This window comes from Erythrolamprus reginae, chromosome 9 (assembly GCF_031021105.1).
Source record: "Erythrolamprus reginae isolate rEryReg1 chromosome 9, rEryReg1.hap1, whole genome shotgun sequence".
NCBI lineage: Eukaryota > Metazoa > Chordata > Lepidosauria > Squamata > Dipsadidae > Erythrolamprus > Erythrolamprus reginae.
In genome coordinates, this window is record NC_091958.1 from 48,890,041 (window position 1) to 48,913,220 (window position 23,180).

Genomic DNA, 23,180 nt, shown 5'->3' on the forward strand with positions numbered 1-23,180 from the left:
CAGCGGCAGCGGTGGGTTTGTAAGGTGAAAATAGTTTGTAAGAAGAGGCAAAAAAATCTTAAATCCCGGGTTTGTATCTTGAAAAGTTTGTATGACTAGGCGTTTGTAAGACGAGGTATCACTGTATACATAAAACAGAAACGGTCCATAAACTGCACATAGCAAGCATTAAGCAATACAATATAAACTGCATACGACAAACACTAAGCAATACACACTCCCCCATCAAGGTAAAGACAAAAGTGAAGGAGCAATTCAGCATCATTGTAGGAGAGAGTACTGGCGCCCTCTTATGGCGAACCAGCCAAAACTCTTAAAGTGATATTACTACTTAAATACAAGAAACTACAATAGGCAGTTTAACATGGCAATCCCCAAACAACCATGTACCATGTACTAACAAACATTTATTTATTTATTTATTAATAAACATTTGTTTGTTACAAATATTTATTAATAATATTTATTATTAAGAGTTATTAGAGTTGAAAGGGACCTTGCAGGCCATCAGGTCCAACCCCAAGTCCAACTTTTATTTTTTTTTAAAGAGAGAAAGAAAGAAAAATTATGATCAAGGACTTACTGTTCCAGACAGCAGATCTATAATATAACTGTAGAAGTAGACCAATCCCTTGGTGTTGCTGATGGTATAAACGGTGCATTCTGGCCCTGTAAGGAATGGCAGTCGGAGCCAAAATAAAAACATCAGAAGGAACAAAACACTTGAATATTCTGCATCGAGCACAGCCTGGGAGTTCAAGTCCACAAGTCTTAAAGTGGCCAAGGTTGGAGATCCTTGGCTTAAATGACTGGTTTAAATAAATTGAGGACAACCTATAAGTCCTAATCATGTTCTGGAAAGAGGGTCAGAGAAGAGGGAGTTACCCGTTTCTGGGGGAACTTTCACGTAGCTGCCATTCACAACCCCATACTGAACGAGAGCAGTCGGAAGGGTAATGAAGCTGAACAGGAGTAGGAAGATGACAACATTTAAGACCACCAGGAATCGCAGGAAAGAAAAGTAGGACTTGATCCCAGTACCGAATTTCTCTAAGAGAAAGAGAGAGAAATGTGAATTTGGGGAAAAAATATTCCCGCATTGCACAAATCCATTTTTTAAAGCATTCAGCATGAAGACAATCCACCAATCATTCATTCATTCATTCATTCATTCATTCATTTATTGGATTTGTATGCCGCCCCTCTCCGCAGACTTGGGGTGGCTAACAACAGTAATAAAACAGCATATAATAATAATCCAATACTAAAAACAGTTAAAAACCCATTATTATAAAAACCAAACATACATACAGATATACCATGCATAAAATTGTAAAGGCTTAGGGGGAAAGAGTATCTCAATTCTCCCATGCCTGGCGGCAGACATAGGTTTTAAGCAGCTTACGAAAGGCAAAAAGGGTGGGGGCAATTCTAATCTCTGGGAGGAGTTGGTTCCAGAGGGCCGGGGCCGCCACAGAGAAGGCTCTTCCCCTGGGTCCCACCAAGCAACATTGTTTAGTTGACGGGACCCGGAGAAGACCCACTCTGTGGGACCTAACTGGTCGCTGGGATTCGTGCAGCAGAAGGCGGTCCCTGAGATAATCTGGTCCGGTGCCATGAAGGGCTTTATAGGTCATAACCAACACTTTGAATTGTGACCGGAAACTGATCGGCAACCAATGCAGACTGCGACTCAGAATGGGCACTTCGCGTACCAATTGTGGTCTATTCCATCATGGTTAGTGCCTTAATCTAACTCCAGGAACCAATCGATTATGGTTAATTAAATAAATCTTAGTCAAGCAAGCCACATCTAAGAGTTGCTTGTCATAAATGCCACCATAAAATGAAACTTGCTGCAACATCCTGATTTTAGGATGTTATTTTTAGAGATGCTCAAACAGCATCATTTATCTTTTGTGCTGAGTAATAACTATTTTATTCCACTTCTTTTAATCAAAAGCATGGAAACTCTTGCGCATGACATGATCTGTTATGTCTAATTGGGGGAGGATCATCTTACCTTATTCCAAATTCAGCATATACCGTATTTTTCGGAGTATAAGAGGCACCAGATTACAAGTTATGCATGGTATGTTTGTGTATATGTTTGGTTTTATAATAAGGGTTTTTAGTTGTTTTATTAATTGGATTGTTACATGCTGTTTTTTATCATTGTTGTTAGCCGCCCCGAGTCTGCGGAGAGGGGTGGCATACAAATCCAATAAATAATAATAATAACAATAACAATAACAACAACAACAACAACAACAACAATAATAATAATAATAATAATACACACCTTAGTTTTTTGGGAGGAAAATAGGGTAAATAATCTTCTTACCAGTATTCATCTGGCTAGCGTCCATAGCCAATACATTATTTTATCCCCAGATTAGGGCTTTAAAAAAACTTTATTGGGAGAGAGTAACAATGAAAGAGCTTGCAAGCCAGTAAGAGCTGTGAACATCATTAGCACCAGGAAAGAAACATTCGGAGCAAATAGAGCAATGGAAAAAACCCTGCAAAGACTTAGGGCTTGGAAAACATTCTTCACAGAGAGGAACAATGAAAGAGATTGCAAGCTGATAAGAGCTGGGAACATTGTTAGCACCTGGTTAGGGCTGGAAAGAAACATTTGGAGCAAGTAGAGAATGAAAAAAAACCCCTACAAAGACAGGGCTTGAAAAATATTCTTAGCAGAGAGTAACAATAAAAGAGCTTGCAAGTTAGGAGCTGGGAAGATCGTTAGGAGCTAGTTAGGGCTGGAAAAAAACCCTACATTCAGAGTATAAGGCACACCCAAAGTATCAGCCTCTTTTAGGGAGGAAAAAGGTGTGTCTTATACTCCAAAAAATACAGTAAACGGGATCGTAGTAAGTGGTCCAGGAAATCCTTCTTCAGACACCAAAATTGTATGCTGCCCCAAATCTTCGGAGAGGGGCGGCATACAAATCTAACAAATTGAATTGAATTGAATTGAATCTTTCTAGTACCGATAAAAGACAATATTTGTACCGTAGCTCAGGGTTGATTTGCGGAGTCCTTGGTGTTCTCTTGAGCGTGGTTATTTTCTTGGAGACGTCTTATTACCAAACTAAGTAACATCATCAGTACTACTTTGCTAAGAATGCAAGGAAATAACCAAGCTCAGAGAGCATCAAAGACCCCACATATCATTCTAGTCTATAGTAACATCTGCCAGCCAAGAAGCCAATATAACCAGAGGGCAAAACCCAAAAATAAGACTTACCCTCGATGCTACGGATGGCATATCTCCACAATTCCAGGTAAGAGATTAGTTCTTTGGTATTCTCTGTCATTCTCCTGAGTGATTTATTAGTTGCTTTCTTCCACTGATTCCACTTCGATTGGGATTGTATGTTTTTTTCTTCAAGCTCCCTGTTCAGAAAAGCAGACACATTAAAGGCATCTCATCTCTCGCTTTGGAACGAGCAAAATACAGGTTATGTTCTTACATTACGCTAAGTATAATTTGGTTTTAGTGGATTGTGTGAATGCAACAACAATTATTGTATTGATTTATGGCTCACCCAGTTCTGTTTCCCTCCCATAGATTCTGTTTTAAAAAACACAAGAGTGTCATTCATATATTCTACTAATCTCTCAACAAATGTCCAGTAGTTTCCAACTTAAAAATGCCGGTAAAAGATAATTGTATTTGTATTTGTATTTATTAGATTTGTATGCCGCCCCTCTCCGAAGACTCGGGGCGGCTAACAACAAAATAAAAAGACAATGTAAACAAATCTAATATTAAAAACAATCTAAAAAACCCCAATTTAAAGAACCACTCATACATACAAGCATACCATGTATAAATTCTATAAGCCTAGGAGGAAGGGAAATTTCAATTCCCCCATGCCTGACGACAGAGGTGGGTTTTAAGGAGCTTGCGAAAGGCAAGGAGGATGGGGGCAACTCTGATATCTGGGGGGAGCTGGTTCCAGAGGGTCGGGGCCGCCACAGAGAAGGCTGTTCTCCTGGGTCCCGCCAAATGACATTGCTTAGTCGACGGGACCCGGAGAAGGCCAACTCTGTGGGACCTAACCGGTCGCTGGGATTCGTGCGGCAGAAGGCGGTCCTGGAGATATTGTGATGTCTTAAAGCCCCCTTACGCAAATTATGTGACTACCAGTTCTTCCAATTATGAAACCATATACAGGCAGTCCCTGACTTATGACCACAATTGAGCTCTAAATTTCCATCGTTAAACAAGAAATTTGGGTATCATTTGACATGTACATGTAATTATCCCCATTTGCTTATGCTCCCAAATAAAAAGAGGTACACAACTCTATACTGTGTCACTTCACCCAGAGAGAAAATGTGCCCAAGTCTTCTTTCTAGGATTCGCGTTCGTGATTGATCCCACACGGCTGGATTGGTCTTAGCCCCTCTGAAGACATTGTCTTGATCAGGGACTTTGCAGCATCCACATGTCATGAGGCAAAAAGGATGTTGAGACAGTGCAAAGAAGAGCAGCAAAGATGATTAGGGGACTGGAGGCTAAAACATATGAAGAACGGTTGCAGGAACTGGGCAGGTCTAGTTTAATGAAAAGAAGGACCAAGGGGGACATGATAGCAATGTTCTAATATCTCAGAGGAGGCCACAAAGAAGAGAGACTCAACCTATTCTCCAAAGCACCTGAGAGTAGAACAAGAAGCAATGGGAGGAAGCTGAACAAGGAGAGAAGCAACTTAGAACTAAGGAGAAATTTCCTGACAGTTAGAACAAAGCCCTTCATGGCACCGGATCAGGATATCTGCAAGACCACCTTCTGCCGCACGAATCCCAGCGACCGGTCAGGTCCCACAGAGTGGGTCTTCTCCGGGTCCCGTCGACTAAACAATGTCGTCTGGCGGGACCCAGGGGAAGAGCCTTCTCTGTGGCGGCCCCGACCCTCTGGAATCAGCTCCCTCCAGAGATTAGAACTGCCCCTACCCTCCTTGCCTTTCGTAAACTCCTTAAAACCCACCTCTGTCGTCAAGCGTGGGGGAACTGAGACATCTCCCCCTGCCTATGTAGTTTTAGTGCATGATATAACTGTATGCATGTTTTTTATAATGGGGTTCCTTGCTTTTAGATTTTAAATGTACAAGTGTTATTTTAGATTTTGAATTATTAGATTTGTCAATGTATATTGTTTTTGTCACTGCTGTGAGCCACTCCGAGTCTGCGGAGAGGGGCGGCCTACAAATCTAATAAATAATAATAATAATTAATCTGTGGAACTACTTGCCTCCAGAAGTTGTGATTGCTCCAACACTGGAAGTTTTTAAGATGTTGGATAACCATTTGTCTGAAGTAGTACACTACTTCCGACAAAGAAGAGGCAGCTTGAAATACAGCATGCAGTTTGGAAAATCTCAACGTGCCTATTGCACGCGGATATTTAAACAGAACTGAAAGTTTAAAGCAGTCCATCACAATACCCTGTAGATCAGGGCTCCCCAAACTTGGCAACTTTAAGACTTGTAGACTTCAACTCCCAGAATTCTCCAGCCAGCTTTGAGAATTCTGGGAGTTGAAGTCCACAAGTCTTAAAGTTGCCAAGTTTGAAGACCTCTGCTGTAGATTCTTCTTTTTACAGATGGTACTTAGATCTCATTTGTAATCCATTACCAAATATCTAAATAATTTTTTGCTTTGTTTTGTTTTAATAAATAGAAATGGAGCCCAGGCCCACTCTATAGTTTGCAGCGTTTCCATTTAAACCTTAAACGTCGCTTCTCGGCGAGCGGCACAGTGCATTCTCTCAGCGGACAGTCCAGGTTGACATTTCTTGATTCTATCCCTTGGATGAGATTCCTGGTCTCCCCATAAGCCGATCGTGCTAAACTGCGATAGGTATCCACATTGCCGGTTACTAATCTTCGTCTCCTCATCGATTGGTAACTGGGCAGTTCTTGGAGGAAGGTGACCGCTGGCACATGGGGGTCAGGAAGAAAAACATCTGCCAGAATAATAACAATAAACGACATTTATCATTCATAGAAACATAGAAGACTGACGGCAGAAAAAGACCTCATGGTCCATCTAGTCTGCCATTATACTATTTCCTGTATTTTATCTTACAATGGATATATGTTTATCCCAGGCATGTTTAAATTCAGTTACTGTGGATTTACCAACCACGTCTGCTGGAAGTTTGTTCCAAGCATCTACTACTCTTTCAGTCAAATAATATTTTCTCACGTTGCTTTTGATCTTTCCCCCAACTAACTTCAGATTGTGTCCCTTTGTTCTTGTGTTCACATTTCTATTAAAAACACTTTCCTCCTGAACCTTATTTAACCCTTTAACATATTTAAATGTTTCGATCATGTCCAGGCAATTCGGTAGCATGTGGTCTTTTTAAGAGGTATTCAATTGCTCACCATGAAAAGGGCTATTTCAGGGGGAGGCAAAGTTGGCTCTTGCATGATATGTGGACTTCAACTCCCAGAATCCCTGAGCTTGCATGATTGGCTCAGGAATTCTGGGAGTTGAAGTCCAACAGTCATAGAAGAGCCACCTTTGCCCACCCCTGGGCTATTTAATCAGCTTGCTTTTGAATTAAAGCAGGTGTACCCATAGAACTGGGCTACAGATTGAACATTTCACAGAAATTGTGGTGTTTTTTAAAAAAAATATATTCTCAAACCCCATCTTCGCAAGACATAAACCAGGGGTCCTCAAAATGTGGCAACTTTAAAACTTGTGGACTTCAAACTCCCAGAATTCTTCACCCAGCTGCTGGAGCATTCTGGGAGTTGAAGTCCACAAGTCTTAAAGTTGCCAAGTTTGAAGATTCTGGCATAAACAAACACCAAATACAGAACAATGACCCATAACTTATCACTGTGGTTTAGCACTGTCTAACATGTGAGCATGTGCACACTTAAGCATGTACACTAAGATAAATTCCTTGTGTCCAATCACACTTGGCCAATAAATTTCTATATCTCTATTCCTCTATTTCTATTCTATCCTATCCTATCTTAGACCAGTTAAATGCTGGATCTCTAATGATAATTTTAAAAGTTTGTTTTAGCATTTCCAAGGAGTTCTAAAAAGTTTTGCATTTCCCATGCTGGTTACGCTGGCTGGAGCTTATCAGAGTTGGCCTCCAAGTTCTTGGAGGACACCTGGTCACTTATCTTTAACTAAGATTATCCTTGTAATTGTTTAAACCCTTTCTTGCAACAGCTAAAGAGCAAGTGCCTGTCATTTTAGGATTCAATTGAAAACACCCAGAGTGTGGATTCCACACAATTAGGTTTCAACCAGCCTGATTCAAACTCAGATTCCGGAATCCTGCCATATAAATTCAGAATTAGAAATAAAGATTCCTTGTAGGGGAGCTAGACTCCTGATGGTTCCAGGGCTCAAGCATTAAACTGGGTTGGGGATAAAAGACCACCAAGAAGTTAAGTTGTGATGCAAGAGCACCAGGAATTTGGGTCAGGAATGGAGACCATTGGGAACCTGGATTGGGAATGGGACACCACCATAAACTTGAATTGGGATAGTAACCTGGATTGGGGATGGGAGACCACCTGGAATCTGGGTTGTGGTAGGAGATCCCTGGGAACCTAGATTGGGGATAGGAGCTACCATTATGAACCTGAGTTAGGGATGGAAGACCAGCAGCTACTTGAGTAGGGGATGGGAGACCACCAGGAATCTGGGTTGTGGTGGGAGACCCCTGGAAACCTGGATTGGGGATGGGAGACCCCTGTGAACCTGAGATGGTGACGGGAGACCACTTGCCATCTAAATTGGGGATAACAGACCCCCGAAGTCTAGCAGGGGGATGGCAGACCACCAGGAACTTGAGTTGGGGATGGGAGACCCCTGGGAAACTGGGATGGGGATGGGAGACCACCTGCAACCTGAATTGGGGCTAGCAGACCCTTGGAAGCCTAGAAGGGGGATGGAAAGACCATCAGGAATCTGGACTAGGAATGGGAGACCCATCAGGAAGAGCCAGGGAAGGCGCTAGGATGCCTGCGGCCGCCTCCCCTCAACCCAAAGTGAGGGCTCCTTCTGAGGAAAGCGCGGCTCACTCCCCTCGCTCCCCCCAAGCCTCCTCTCGGCGGCCCCGACCCACCGCCGCTGTTGCCCTCGGCCGGGTTTTCCGAGCTCCGCCGCCCGCTCATGGCCTCCGCCAGCCGGCTGCCTCGCCGCCCTTTCCTGCCGGCTCGGCCCGGGCCTGCCCCCCTCCCCACCCCCGCCTTAGTCGCGTTTCCGGGCCGGGGAGGCCTTCTGGGCGGGACGGGGCGGGCCTATCTCGGGGTTCGGGCCTTGGGCCAGACCGGGGATCCGGGTTGGGCCCTTTCCTCCCCCCTCCTTTTCCTCTGGAAATTCGCTTTTTATTTCGCGTCCCCCTGAATAAATAGGAATAAATAGAATGACACGCGACGTCATTCCGGAATAAATGGCAAAAATTGGATGAAAAAAACCCTTTCTCATTCATAGGTTATATATTCCATTTCTTCGTGAAATGAAAACCTCCTTCTCCTCCAGTAAATTCGGTTTTTATTTTATTTACAGTAACAGAGTTGGACTAGACAGGAAATTACAATTCTTCACAAAGAGGCCTGGGAACAAAACACAGCTTCCATCTCGTAGCTTTGCGGATCAGGAGATATTTAGAATAGAAATAGAATAGAAATGGAATGGAATAGAATAGGATAAGAATTGAATTAGAATAGAATAAGAATTGAATTAGAATAGAATAAAATAGAATAGAATTAGAATTAGAATAAAATAGAATAGAATTGAATAGAATTAGAATTAGAATAGAAATAGAATAAATAGAATTAGAATAGAAATAGAACAAATAGAATTAGAATTGAATAGAATAGAAATAGAATAGAAATAGGATAGGATAGGATAACAGTTGGAAGGGACGTTGGAGGTCTTCTAGTCCAACCCCCTTAGGCAGGAAACCCTACACCACTTCAGACAAATGGTTATCCAACATCTTAAAAACTTCCAGCGTTTTAGCATTCACAACTTCTGAAGGCAAGTCATCCCACTGATTCATTGTTCTAACTATCAGGAAATTTCTCCTTGGTTCTAAGTTGCTTCTCTCCCTGATTAGTTTCCATCCATTGCTTCCTGCCCTGCCTTCTGGTGCTTTGGGGAATAGCTTCACTCCCTCTTGTTTGTAGCAGCCCCTGAGATAATTTCTTTTTATGTATTTATTTGTTAAATGTATTCGTTGCCCACCTTACCGTGGGGAATTATTTCTTTATTTCTCTCCCTTCTCTCCCCCCTGTTTTATTTCGCTTCACCATTTGAGGAATAGGATCTGGTAGAAATGCGACTTTTCATTCAATCATCCAACATTTTTTTCTTCAGTAAATTAGAGAGGTTCTTCTAAGTAAAGGAATGTCTTTGTCCTCTTTTAATTTATTTATTGTCCTCTTCAGTTTAATGGCTCCCCATCTGTAAATTCAGTTTTATTTTTCTTGATTATTAGAGGAAGGAAAGAAGAACCTTTATTGTAAATTTTTATTTAGTTTTATTTCATGATGAATAGAAATCTCTACATTTTGTTTTTTTTAATCTGGTGAATGCCTTCTCTTATCTGAACTGGATATTACTCCCTTTCCTCCTGAAATGAATGCCTTTTTTGTCTGCAAATTTGATTTGCAGTTTATTAACGTTTATTATTCCCTTTCCTCTACGGAATGAATGCCTCTTTTGTGAAATTGACTTTCTTCCCTTTTGATCATCGCCATGACTAAAGGGAGGTCTTTACAGGATAAATTTCATTGCTAAAGGAAGGCCTTTGAGAATTATCAATTGCATCTTTTCCATTGGTGTTCAACAACATATCTCCCAGGGTTGTAAAAAATTATTTCAGTCCTGTTGTTGCTATCCTTTAATTATTGCACAGGTATTTTAACAGCAGGAAATGTTAATTATTTTCCCATCCACATTTGCATTCTCCACGCTCCATTCTCCAGGTTTGCTAAAGGTAAACATGAATGTTTATCTTTAGCAAACATACAACAGTTGCGGTGAATGGAAATTGGATGAATGCAACTGTACAAGCATTGTTTTTCAAAGAATGAAAGAGTGTTTTTGATAATAGTTCAGTTCAGAGCATTATGATCTGTGGTCTGCGTTAGCTGGTTTTATCAATTGGCCAGTGTTTGGATCTTTGAAAAATTTCAAAAGCAAGAAGAGGCTAGCTTGAAGTAAAAGCAGGTCAGTAGCTGGGAATTCTAAGCCAGAGTTTCTCCTTCTGATTTTTAAAAAAGGTTTTTTAACAATATATTTGTACAGGTGATCCTCAACTTACAACTGTTTTCTTAGGAGCTATTCAAAGTTACAACAGCGCTGAAAAAAGGTGACTTGCAAATGGCCCCACGCTTAACAAGTGTTGCATAGTTTGATCAAAATTCCGGTGCTTAGTATATGATATGTATTTATGTTGGTTGTAGCATCGGAGAATCATGTGATTACCATTTGTGAATTACTTCTGACACGTTTAACAATCACGTAATTCACTTAACTGCCGTGATTTGCTTAACAACCGTAGCAATTGGATGTGACTCACATAACAAGTAACTGCCTTAGCAATGGAAAATGTGGTCTCAATTGTCATAAGACGAGGAATGCATGCCATAGATTGTGCTTCCAGGGGGGAACTGAGGAAGCCAGATCTGCCATTAAGAGTTTACCAGCCATTGGCCTTGCAGACACTTCTAGTATCGTTGAAATCAGATAACTAACCAAGATTGTCCGGAGTCTCAGATGGGAGCTCCCTGAGATGTCATCCCTTTGAATCTGTATCTACAAAAATGGAAATTCTTGTATGGTTATGTCTTCTCCAATCTTCTCCAGGCTTGTGATATCCATTGCACGAAGCAACATGTGGGTTGTTTGTGGTGACCTCAATAAAATAGGGCAGTCATGGTGAACCTTTTTTGGTTCGTGTGCCAAAAGAGTGTTTGTGCATGTGCTAGCGTGTGCGCATGTGCCCACACCCATTCCCTCTCCCCCACGCATGTACATACACACACACACACTCGCTGCTGTTACACATATGCGCAGACCTCGCTGAAGCCTGGAATGCTGAAAAAAATGGCCAAATGGGCAAACCAGAAGTTTGGAAAAACAGATTTCTGATTTGCCCACTGTGCTGTTTTGTGCACCCTGGAGCTTTCATGGAAGCCGAATCAGCTGGCTAGCGCGCACATGGGTGCTGGAGCTGGCATAGGGCAATGCTTCGCATGCCCTTTGGTATGGCTCCACGTGCCACCTGTGGCACACATGCCATAGATTCGCCGTCATGTCATTAGGGTCAACCAAATTATGGTTTATTGGGATGTGAGAGGAGGTCATCATAATATGTAACCACAGACTGTAGAACAGCATTAATGCATTTGAGAGATTTATGATCAGACCTTATCATATGAAAATCAAGCGTTCCATTGAAAGGCAAAATTTTTCTGTTCTGAACTGGACAAAACACATGCAGCTTCTACTTTTGTTAGGAACTTAATTACCAATAAGAGATATATATATGACGGTCTTGGTATATTCTGGTTTCTTCCCATGTAGGATTTGGAAATTTCTGACGACGTTTCGACAAGGTCCCACTCGTCATCTTCAGGCTGGTGTTTCTGTCCTTGTTCTAGGGCGAACACAACGAGACCTGAGCTGCCTTCCTTCTATAAATACTGGTGGCTGGGTATGGTTATATATATGTTGTTGTATTTGGGTTTTTTACTGAATTTGAAAATTAAGGGAGACTAGGATAGATCTTATATATTATAAATACCTTATATATATATATGTCACATGTTTTTTTGCTGAATTAAGGGAGACTAGGATAGATCTATTTCTGCCTTATTTTGGCCTCATCAGCTAGCCATACCCACTGGGACTTGAACCTGCAACCTTTGCCTTGTAAGGCAGAGAATTATCCTCTAGGCTACAGTATCCAATCCCTTTAGCTCTGCACCAGGGAAGGGTTACATATTTTTGTGTCAAATCACCCTGGTGTATTGAAGGAACATCACAGCTCCTTATTTGCCTCTCGGCCCAACCCAGGGCCATTTCCAAGGCAGTTAATTTTATTGATAGCCGACAATTCTATCTGTATGTGTCACATGTTTTTTTGCTGAATTTGAAAATTAAGGGAGACTAGGATAGATCTATTTCGGCCTTATTTTGGCCTCATCAGCTAGCCATACCCATTGGGACTTGAACCTGCAACCTTTGCCTTGTAAGGCAGAGAATTATCCTCTAGGCCAGTGATTTTCAACCTTTTTTGAGCCGCGGCACATTTTTTACATTTATAAAATCCTGGGGCACACCACCAACCAAAATGACACAAATAAATAAATAAATAAATACATACATACATACATACATACATACATACATACATAAATAACCCCCTCATATATACAATCCCATGTAACATCCCCTTATAAATACCTGTACAGTCAATCATCAATCATCCCTCCTGAAATTTATACTACTGTCTCATTTCTGGGTACTTCTCCTGTCTTTCCCCCTTTTCTCTCTCATGTTTCTAATTTCTCTCTCTTCCTCCCTTTTTCCCTCATTCCTTCTCTCTCTCCCTCCCTTTCTCTCTCTTTCCTTTCTCTCATTCCCTTTCTCTCTATCCTTTCTATCTCTCACTTGTTCTTTCTCTCCCTCCCTTTCTGTCTCTTTCCTTTCTCTCATTCCCTCTTTGTCTCCTGGGGCTGACTGCGGCTGCCCTCCACCCCCCACCGCGGAGGGAAAGCATTTGGCATCGGCACCGCCAACCCCCCCTCCAGGAGCAGCAAAAGCCTCAGCGACGGAGCCGAAAGGCAAACGGCGTGCCCCCCTCGCTGAGGGTCTTGCTGCTCATAGAGGGGTGGCGCTGATGCTCCCTCTCGCCGCCCCCATCTCCCCACGACCGCCTGGGGCCGCTGCAGCCGGCACGCTCCCGCTCCCACCGCCAGTGCCCTCCCGCCGGGCCCAAAGGACACTTGCCGCCGACGCCAGGAAACTCCAGCTGGGTGGGGCGCTGCCGGTGCCTCCGAGCTCCCACTCGCTCTCCTTTTTCCCGCCTTCCTTCTTTGGGGCCCAGCAGGAGAGCGCCAGAAACTGCGGCAACGGGCAGGAACCGGGGGACAGCTGCGAGTGGGAGCTCGGAGGCACCGGCAGCGCTCCGCCCAGCTGGAGCTTGGCGGCACACCTGACTGTGTCTCGCGGCACACTAGTGTGCCGCGGCACACCGGTTGGGAAACGCTGCTCTAGGCTACAGTATCCAGTCCCTTCAGCTCTGCACCAGGAAAGGGTTACATATTTTTGTGTCGAATGACCCTGGTGTATATCACATGTCTTTGCTGAATATTTACAATTATGGGAGAAATACACACACACACACACATTGTCAGCTTCCTGTGGCAATACAGACAATCGAAATTCCATGAGTAATACAAAAGGTACTTTCGGTGATACCGGTACATTCTGCACAGATGTGGAAAAGGAAACAAACATTAGCCGTTTGATTAATAATCTGTTGCTTTTCTGGTAATTCAGGCTTTCTTTAAAGTGTAAAACTTCCTTTGGATTTATGAAGGTGAAGATTAAAGCTTTCTAGTTAAAAGACCCTCTTATTGGCCTCTCCTTACCTACAAATTTAAGTGAAAGGCTGAAAGTAACAGGTGGCAGAACCTGTTAACAACAATAATAATGCAAAAATAACAAAGTGAAACCAAAATAGGTAAAATCCAGAAAGAGCAAAGTATAGAAGAAAAAACACTATGGTGACGCGAGCAAAAACAGCCCAGCGTAGGGTAATAGGTGATCGGAAGAATCTATTTCATCTGATCTCAGGTTGGCTGCCTAGGATTGGTTGCAGCAAGGTGAGTTAATTCTCCTCTCTCTCACACACATACACACACCTGTCTGTAAACTACAAATGAGCGTGTGCACTCTGCAGGACAAAGATTGAATTTCTGGGACTTTGGGTGAGTTGGCAGCTGCGCTTCAGATATTTCTTCCAGCAGCCTGCCAAAGATACGGTACCGAACTTTTGTCTTCTTTTTCCCCCCAGGATCTTATGCCAAGTTTTCCAAGAAAAGGGAGAAGTACAAAGATGACATGATTAAACAAATGTTGCCGGGGATGCCAGCCAAGAAATTTTACATTTATTTTGATCCTGTGTGGGGTAAGTAACTTTAAGGCTTCCTATCAGGATAGAATAACATAATAACCAAATGGTCTAGGCATCTAGCAGTCTTCTGTTCAAGCAGGAAGCGCTATCCCACTTCAGAAAAATGATTGTCCATTCTCTTCTTAAAAACTTTCAGTGTTGGAGCATTTACCACTTCTGGAGGGAAGCTGTTACACTGATTAATTGTTCTAAATGTCAGGAAATTTCTTTTTGGTTCTAGGTTGTTTCTCTCCTTGATTATCTTCCATGGTTTCTTGTTCTGTTCTTTGGGTGCTTAGGAGAATAGGGGGACTCCCTCTTCTCTGTGGCTGCGTTTCAGATAATGTAACAGTGCTATCACGCCAGCCCTAATCCTTTTTAGCACTATTGTTTTGAAAAGGGACATAATTCTGGTAATTCTTGACAAATGTATATTTTATTTTATGTACGCTGAGAGCATATGCACCAAGACAAATTCCTTGTGTATCCAATCACACTTGGCCAATAAAATATCTATCTATCTATCTATCTATCTATCTATCTATCTATCTATCTATCTATCTATCTATCTATCTATCTATCTATCTATCTTTGCCAAATCCAGAGATCCAAATTACTTTTCCTTGCAGGAATATTGTTTTCTGCGTTTCTTCATTCCATTCCTGTATTTCTAGGATAGCCCATATTGTATATAAAATTGTTTCCCCATCCCCTCCTTCAAGGCCAACTTTAGAATATTTTCCATTCTTCCTCACCTGAGAACGTATCTCATTTCTTAACATTTATCTCCCATTCCTTTGCCAAGAGGTTTTAATTGGTTTTTTTGCTTAATTCCTTTGTGGTGTTTTCTCTGTTCAACAATGTTGGCAGGTAGGTTAAGCTGTGAGAATCCCTAATTGTGTAAAGTCACTTAACTTACTTTAGTGTCCCAACCTAGATGTTGTTTGCAAACCACTGTTTTAACATGAACTAAAGTACATTGTACGTTAACTGTTAAAATTTATTCAGTGAGCTAGGGTTAAAACAAGCTGTGATTTTGCAAATATTCAGTCAAAAAATACCCAAAGATTATTCCGAAAATCTTAATTTCCCCGAGTCCAATTCTTAAAACCATATACAAGCTAAACTGTGCAAATTCTTTCCTTGTGCTCACTTTAGAAAGAATCTCCAAAACTCAATTGTTCAAACTCTAGGTAAGCCCTGCAATTACGCCTGCTATTCGGCGAAGCCTTTGTTGGCCTTTTTCAGTTAGAATTTTTCTTTTCAAAAGATTCTTGAAGTTTCCTTTTGCTTTAATTTTACAGGGCACTTGCAAGGGTTTCACTAATAAGGAAGTAAACGCAATTTACTGGTCCGGGGAAGACCAGGGGAAAAAGAGATCTGACAAGTTGGATTAATGATTATTAGTGCGGAATGATTGACTAAAGTTCTTGAAGTAGGGTAATCTTTTTGACAATTTTCACCAGTAATTCCTGATTATCTCATTGATGGACAAACTTTAAAGGGTTGAATTTTTTTTCCTATTAAGACTACAGTACAGGAATTACATTTTCACAGTGTATTTGGGTAACGATAAATGGCAAAAACATCCATTCATTTCTTCCTGGTGTTTTCAGAAGTAAACTGATATAAAATACAAACAAAATTCTAAGGGCTTATATATGCTGAGTGGTAACCCTATCAAACATTGTTTGTTTTATCACACTAGCCTTTCAAAAACACAAACGGCGTTATCAATTTGCAGTGTTTACGTATCAGGTGGGGCTTTTAAATAAATAGTTTGGGCTTAATTTCCATATAAATGGAGGGGCTTAAATATACTTAACTATGCAAGTCTGTATTTGTGGGCTTTCAAGTGATCTCATAGAAACATAGAAGACTGACGGCAGAAAAAGACCTCATGGTCCATCTAGTCTGCCCTTATACTATTTCCTGTATTTTATCTTACAATGGATATATGTTTATCCCAGGCATGTTTAAATTCAGTTACTGTGGATTTACCAACCACGTCTGCTGGAAGTTTGTTCCAAGGATCTACTACTCTTTCAGTGAAATAATATTTTCTCATGTTGCCTTTGATCTTTCCCCCAACTAACTTCAGATTGTGTCCCCTCGTTCTTGTGTTCACTTTCCTATTAAAAACACTTCCCTCCTGAACCTTATTTAACCCTTTAACATATTTAAATGTTTCGATCATGTCCCCCTTTTTCCTTCTGTCCTCCAGACTATACAGATTGAGTTCATGAAGTCTTTCCTGATACGTTTTATGCTTAAGACCTTCCACCATTTTTGTAGCCCGTCTTTGGACCCGTTCAATTTTATCCATATCTTTTTGTAGGTGAGGTCTCCAGAACTGAACACAGTACTCCAAATGTGGTCTCACCAGCGCTCTATATAAGGGGATCACAATCTCCCTCTTCCTGCTTGTTATACCTCTAGCTATGCAGCCAAGCATCCTACTTGCTTTTCCTACCGCCCGACCACACTGCTCACCCATTTTGAGACTGTCAGAAATCACTACCCCTAAATCCTTCTCTTCTGAAGTTTTTGCTAACACAGAACTGCCAATGCAATATTCAGATTGAGGATTCCTTTTCCCCAAGTGCATTATTTTACATTTGGAAATCTCCATTGAGTTTAGTTCATGGGTATCCAATCTTTCGGCTTGGTTCTGCTGCACTGAGTGAAGATGAATTGTCTTGCGTAACATCTAAAATATATAATATAGATAGTGCATATAACATAAACATAATGATCTTGTGGGGCTACATTCCTACCTATCCGGGGGTATGAGTTGGACACACTTGGTTTAATATACAGGAACACACCTGTGTTTCTTACCTGTACTTATTATTAAGGTCATGATTGATAAACATCAGGTATCAGGTGAGAACATTTCTTTCTTTCTTTCATTTTCACTGAGTTTGGACATGGCAACGTTCCAGCCTTATCAATCATTGGTTTATTGGGTTCCTCTGAAACAGGTGTTCCTTAAGTTATGACCACAATTGAGTCCAGCATTCTGGTCGTCAATCATTCTGGTCGTAAAATAGGTTATCATTTGACTACACCTGTTTTTATTACCTTTTTGGTGGTGGACGATAAACTAATCCAATGTCCACAATTTGCATGTTTTACTGGAAATTGCTGCTAAAGGTTGGTTTCCAGCAAAAAAAAATATGTTATTATTCATGGTGATGTGACTGTAAGATGTTGCATATGGTGGTAAATGTTGACTGGTTGCCAAGCATCCCAAATACATTGCATGACTATGCAGAAACTGGCAGTTAAAACTTTGAATCTGGGTTTATCTAACATGCTGTATCCGTCTGTCTCTGTTTCTCTCTTTCTCTGTCTCTCTCTCTCTCTCGGTATGTATGTATGTACAGTGGTACCTCTATCTACAAATGCCTCTACTTATGAACTTTTCTGGATAAGAATCGGGTGTTCAAGATTTTTTTGCCTCTTCTCAACAACCATTTTCCACTTACAAACTCGAGCCTCCGAAACCGTAACCGGAAAAGGCAGGGAGAAGTCTCTGTGGGGCCTCTCTAGGAATCTCCTGGGAGGAAACAGGGCTGGAAAAGGCGGGGAGAAGCCTGCGTGGGGCCTCTCTAGGACTCTCCTGGGAGGAAACAGGGCCTCCACCCGTGGTTTCCCCAATCGCGCACGTTATTTGCTTTTATATTGATTCCTATTGGGAAAATTGCTTCTTCTTACAAACTTTTCTACTTAAGAACCTGGTCACGGAACAATTAAGTTCGTAAGTAGAGGTACCACTGTATGTATGTATGTATGTATGTATGTATGTATGTATGTATGTATGTATGTATGTATGTATTTATGTATAAATATGCAACTCATTTGAAACCATACAATCTAAATTTACTGAGCAGTGAGAAGTAAGTTACAGTTTTGGTTTTTAAAATGGAATTGGCCTTTTACAGCTTTTTGCACAAAAAGCTTTTACTTTTTTTTGCAATACTGGGCAATAAAAATGTACTATATAAACCTGTTGCAATGGCAACAAACCAGTTGGTGTAATTTTTAAAAAAGACTATTTGAATTTCTTTCTCTCTCTCTGTAAAGGAGCTTGTAAATACGTTTTGTGCTAACGATACGTCTCATTAAATTATAAAGTGGAACTGGTATCAAAGCCAGATCAGATTTACCTTTCCAGCTCAGGGTCATCTGAGAAGCTATTGCAAGGATAAAATAAATTCACTTTAGTGAACAATGGAGGTTGTGAGTGCTTCTTGAAATATACGGGTATGAACCTGATAACATTTAGTTAAAATTATGGAACTTTGTTTCAAACCTCTGAAACAATTTTGCTTCCTTCTTTTCAACCTGGATAGAATTTCAGAACAGTTAAATGTAGTGTATGAAAGCGCAGTCTGATTGATTAGATTAGATTAGATTTATTGGATTTATATGCCGCCCCTCTCCGCAGACTCGGGGCGGCTCACAACAATGGCAAAAACAGTACATAGTGAGAAATCTAATATTTACCAATCTAATTACAGTTTTAGGTTAAAAAATTCATAAAAGCAACCCCAATATATATAAAAAACAAGCACACAATCAATCATACACCAAAACAAAGACAATGTAGCCTAGAACAGTGTTGGCTTTTTTGCCAGCTACTGCACACTGCTGGTTCATATTTAAGTGGTTCTCCACTAGGACTCCAAGATCCCTCTCACAGTTACTACCACTGAGCAAGTTACTTTTTTCAGCAATGAATTTAGAAACATAGAAACATAGAAGATTGACAGCAGAAAAAGACCTCATGGTCCATTTCCTGTATTTTACCTTAGGATGGATATATGTTTATCCCAGGCATGTTTAAATTCAGTGACTGTGGATTGCCAACCATGTCTGCTGGAAGTTTGTTCCAAGCATCTACTACTCTTTCAGTAAAATAATATTTTCTCACGTTGCTTCTGATTTCCCCCCCAACTAATCTTGGATTGTGCCCCTTTGTTCTTGTATTCACTTTCCTATTAAAAACACTTCCCTCCTGGACCTTATTTAACCCTTTAACATATTTAAATGTTTCTATCATGTCCCCCCTTTCCCTTCTGTCCTCCAGATTTAATTTTGTTAGATAGCGCCCAATGTTCAAGTCTGTCAAGATCCTTCTGTATTTTGAGCCTGTCTTCTAGTTTATTTAGTTAGTTGTAAAATAACTAAAGAGCCAGAGTGGCACAGTTTGTTTATTTATTCATTCATTCATTCATTCATTCATTCATTCATTCATTCATTCATTCATCCAATACAGAAATACATAGGAAGAAAAATAGACATGTAGTAATATATATAAGGGTAAAGTGAACTTAGAGGAGAGGATATATGAAAGAAAGAAAATATATATGATAAGTGAGAGAAAGGAAAGACAATTGGACAGGGGACGAAAGGCACACCAGTGCACTTATATACGTTGTTAGAGTGCAGCACTGCAGGCTACTTCAGCTAACTGCTAGCTGTACTTCGGCAGTTCAAATCTCACCACCGGCTCAGGGTTGACTCAGACTTCCATCCTCCCAAGGTGGATAAAAGGAGGACTCAGATTGTTGGGGGCAAGAGGCTGATTCTGTGAACCGCTTAGAGAGGGCTGTAAAAGCAGTATGAAGCAAAGTCTAAATGTTATTGCTATTGCTAATTGAAAAGTACCTTGAAATCAGATCAATCTTGAAATTTTATTAAGCTCAGCATAATAAATTCTGTTTTTCAACTGCCAGCTATTTATGGATGACTATCTGAAATATGCTCTTTGTGTAGCTGACATAAGCATTTTTTTCAACATGGGTGGAAACTAATCAAGGAGAGAAGCAACTTAGAACTAAGGAAAATAACATGCAAATAATTGACCTTCGTCTCTTAATGTCAGGATGAAAATCAATAAGGCCTTTGCATTTTCCTGAGTTCCCTGAATGAGCACAGCGATTCTCTGAATTTTCAGGAATTCTTTGTGATTCTTTGACATCGGAGGTGTTTTGTTTCTGGATAAATTGAACCACATCACTTGGTGAGAATAATAAATATTCTTACAAAACAAAATTACAGGGGGTGACTGGGAGAAAACCATGTAGACAGAGACCTGTGATACTGATATGATATGGGGCATACCAATGAATGGAATCTCCGAGGAAAAGAAGGAAGTGGCAGTGTAATAATTAATTTATATTATAACAACAACAACAGAGTTGGAAGGGACCATGAAGATCTTCTAGTCCAACTCCCTGCTTAGGCAGGCAACCCTACAATATTTTAGAAAAATGGTTATCCAACGTCTTCTTAAAAATTTTCAGTGTTGGAACATTCACAACTTCTTGAGGCAAGCAGATCCACGGATTAATTGTCCTAACTGTCAGGGAACTCAGGAAAATGCAAAGGCCTTAGTGATTTTCATCCTGACATTAAGAGACAAAGGTCAGTTATTTGCATGTTATTTTCCTTAGTTCTAAGTTGCTTCTCTCCTTGATTAGTTTCCACCCATTGCTTCTCTCTCAGGTGCTTTGGAGAATAGCTTGACTCCCTCTTCTTTGTGGCAATATAGGAACACCTCTATCATGTCTCCCCTGCTTCTTAAATTAGACATACCCAGTTCCTACAATATGATACTGTAATACATTATTCTGTATTTATACTGTCAGATAAATTTTCTTTCTAGTGCAAGATACTCGACTCTCTAACGGGAAATACAGACACATAATTTTTCTGTAACTATGTCTGTTGTAATCCATTTCTTGATTATAAATTGTTTCTTTGGGAAGGAAGGTAAGGTAAGTAGGTAGATAGGTAGGAAGGAATAAGGAAGGAACAAGAAGAGAGGAAGAAAGGGATGAACGGAGGAAAACGAGGAAGAGAGGGAGTGAAAAGGATGCTATTTTTAATGTTTTCTCAGATTTTAAAGTAGTTCTGTGGCACTTAGTAATCTTTTACTTGTAAAAATGGGTGAACAGTGCAGTCAGGCGGTAGGGAAAGCAAGTAGGATGCTTGGCTGCATAGCTAGAGGTATAACAAGCAGGAAGAGGGAGATTATGATCCCGCTATATAGAATGCTGGTGAGACCCCATTTGGAATACTGTGTTCAGTTCTGGAGACCTCACCTACAAAAAGATATTGACAAAATTGAACAGGTCCAAAGACGGGCTACAAGAATGGTGGAAGGTCTTAAGCATAAAACGTATCAGGAAAGACTTCATGAACTCAATCTGTATAGTCTGGAGGACAGAAGGAAAAGGGGGGACATGATCGAAACATTTAAATATGTTAAAGGGTTAAATAAGGTCCAGGAGGGAAGTGTTTTTAATAGGAAAGTGAACACAAGAACAAGGGGACACAATCTGAAGTTAGTTGGGGGAAAGATCAAAAGCAACATGAGAAAATATTATTTTACTGAAAGAGTAGTAGATCCTTGAAACAAACTTCCAGCAGACGTGGTTGATTGATCCACAGTAACTGAATTTAAACATGCCTGGGATAAACATATATCCATCCTAAGATAAAATACAGAAAATAGTATAAGGGCAGACTAGATGGACCATGAGGTCTTTTTCTGCCGTCAGTCTTCTATGTTTCTATGAATTTGGCTTCTTTCAGTGGTTTCCTTTTCAAGGAAAAGGGAGGGAGGGAAACAGAGGAAAGAAGTAAGGAAGGTTAAAAAAGAAAAGAAAAAAAGATACTGCAGTTTGTTGCTTCCCTACTCATTTGCTAGTCATGAACTGTTTATTCTTCTTTGACTGACACACAAACACATAGCCTAATGCAGAACCCCGAATGTCTGCTGTGAGATCAAGAAGTATTGCTAAGTTTGTGTCCGTCCTTGGATAAAACTTTTGGTCTGAAGAGGACAGCACTGATGAGAAATAGTACAGTTTCAACATGAATTATGTAAAGCTGTTTCTTTCCTTAATTCACTCAAATTCAGTAGATACCTAAACAGCTACTTTTGCCAACTAGCTGAGAAAAAGGTGTCTTTCTGCGCCAGCTCAGGACGCTCAAACTGCCCAAGGAGCTGCTGATCCAGTTCTACAGAGGAATCACTGAGTCTGTCATCTGCACCTCTATAATTGTCTGGTTTGGTGCTGCAACCCAACAGGACCGACACAGACTTCAGAGGATAATCAGAACTGCAGAAAAAGCAATTGCTGCCAACCTGCCTTCCATTGAGGACCTGTATACTGCACGAGTCAAAAAGAGGGCGGGGAAAATATTTACTGACCCCTCACATCCTGGACACAAACTGTTTCAACTCCTACCCTCAAAATGTCGCTACAGAGCACTGCACACCAAGACAACTAGACACAAGAACAGTTTTTTTCCGAACGCCATCACTCTACTAAACAAATAATTCCCTCAACACTATCAGACTTTCTACTAAATCTGCACTTCTATTCTACTAGTTTTTCTCATCATTCCTATCACCCATTTCCTCCCATGTTGACTGTATGACTGTAACTTGTTGCTTATATCCTAAGGTTTTTATTAATATTGCTTCTTCGTTGCTTATTTGACCCCTATGACAATCATTAAGTGTTGTACCACATGATTCTTGACAAATGTATATTTTATTTTATGTACGCTGAGAGCATATGCACCAAGACAAATTCCTTGTGTGTCCAATCACACTTGGCCAATAAAATTCTATTCTATTCTGTTCTATTCTCTAATACACTCTGTAACATCCACAACAACTGTGGTGTTTATTTCTTTTAAATTAGGTTCAAGATGAGATTGGCAGAACCGAGATGATCTAAATAAATTTCCAGCGGTTCTTTCCTACAAAGTCCAGGATCCGGCTCCATCATGTCTTTTTCTTACAACGATACCATTGAAAATCCTGACTACCACTATTCCGAAACATGGGAAATCGACAAGTTGTAAGTTTGAGATCAGCATACAATGTGTGCTTAGAAGAAATCTGGATAGTTGTTTTTCACCGTGGCTGATGTAGTAAACTCAGTTAGATGATAGTTTGATGTATTTG

General features: G+C 40.6%; 2 protein-coding genes across 4 annotated transcripts in view; one reads left to right on the forward strand and one right to left on the reverse strand.

Moving 5' to 3' along the window:
* Positions 1-8,266, reverse strand: part of TMC7 (transmembrane channel like 7) — a 33,148-nt gene extending 24,882 nt beyond the window's left edge. The window contains exons 1-5 of the mRNA XM_070761161.1: positions 8,120-8,266; positions 5,743-5,980; positions 3,254-3,402; positions 886-1,050; positions 584-669 (exon numbers count right to left, since the gene is read on the reverse strand). Coding sequence (XP_070617262.1) covers positions 584-669; positions 886-1,050; positions 3,254-3,402; positions 5,743-5,980; positions 8,120-8,168 — 687 coding nt within the window. The 5' untranslated portion in view covers positions 8,169-8,266. The remainder of the gene's footprint in view (positions 1-583; positions 670-885; positions 1,051-3,253; positions 3,403-5,742; positions 5,981-8,119) is intronic.
* A 3,393-nt stretch (positions 8,267-11,659) lies between these two features.
* The window catches only part of TMC5 (transmembrane channel like 5), a 52,670-nt gene continuing 41,149 nt past the window's right edge, over positions 11,660-23,180 (forward strand). For 2 of the 3 annotated variants that reach the window (XM_070761141.1, XM_070761143.1), the window contains exons 1-3: positions 13,918-14,000; positions 14,087-14,200; positions 22,915-23,073. In XM_070761141.1, the coding sequence (XP_070617242.1) occupies positions 23,000-23,073 (74 nt within the window). In that variant the 5' untranslated portion in view covers positions 13,918-14,000; positions 14,087-14,200; positions 22,915-22,999. Of the gene's footprint in view, positions 11,720-13,917; positions 14,001-14,086; positions 14,201-22,914; positions 23,074-23,180 lie in introns of those variants that run through there. The other variant, XM_070761142.1, reaches the window with a different exon arrangement.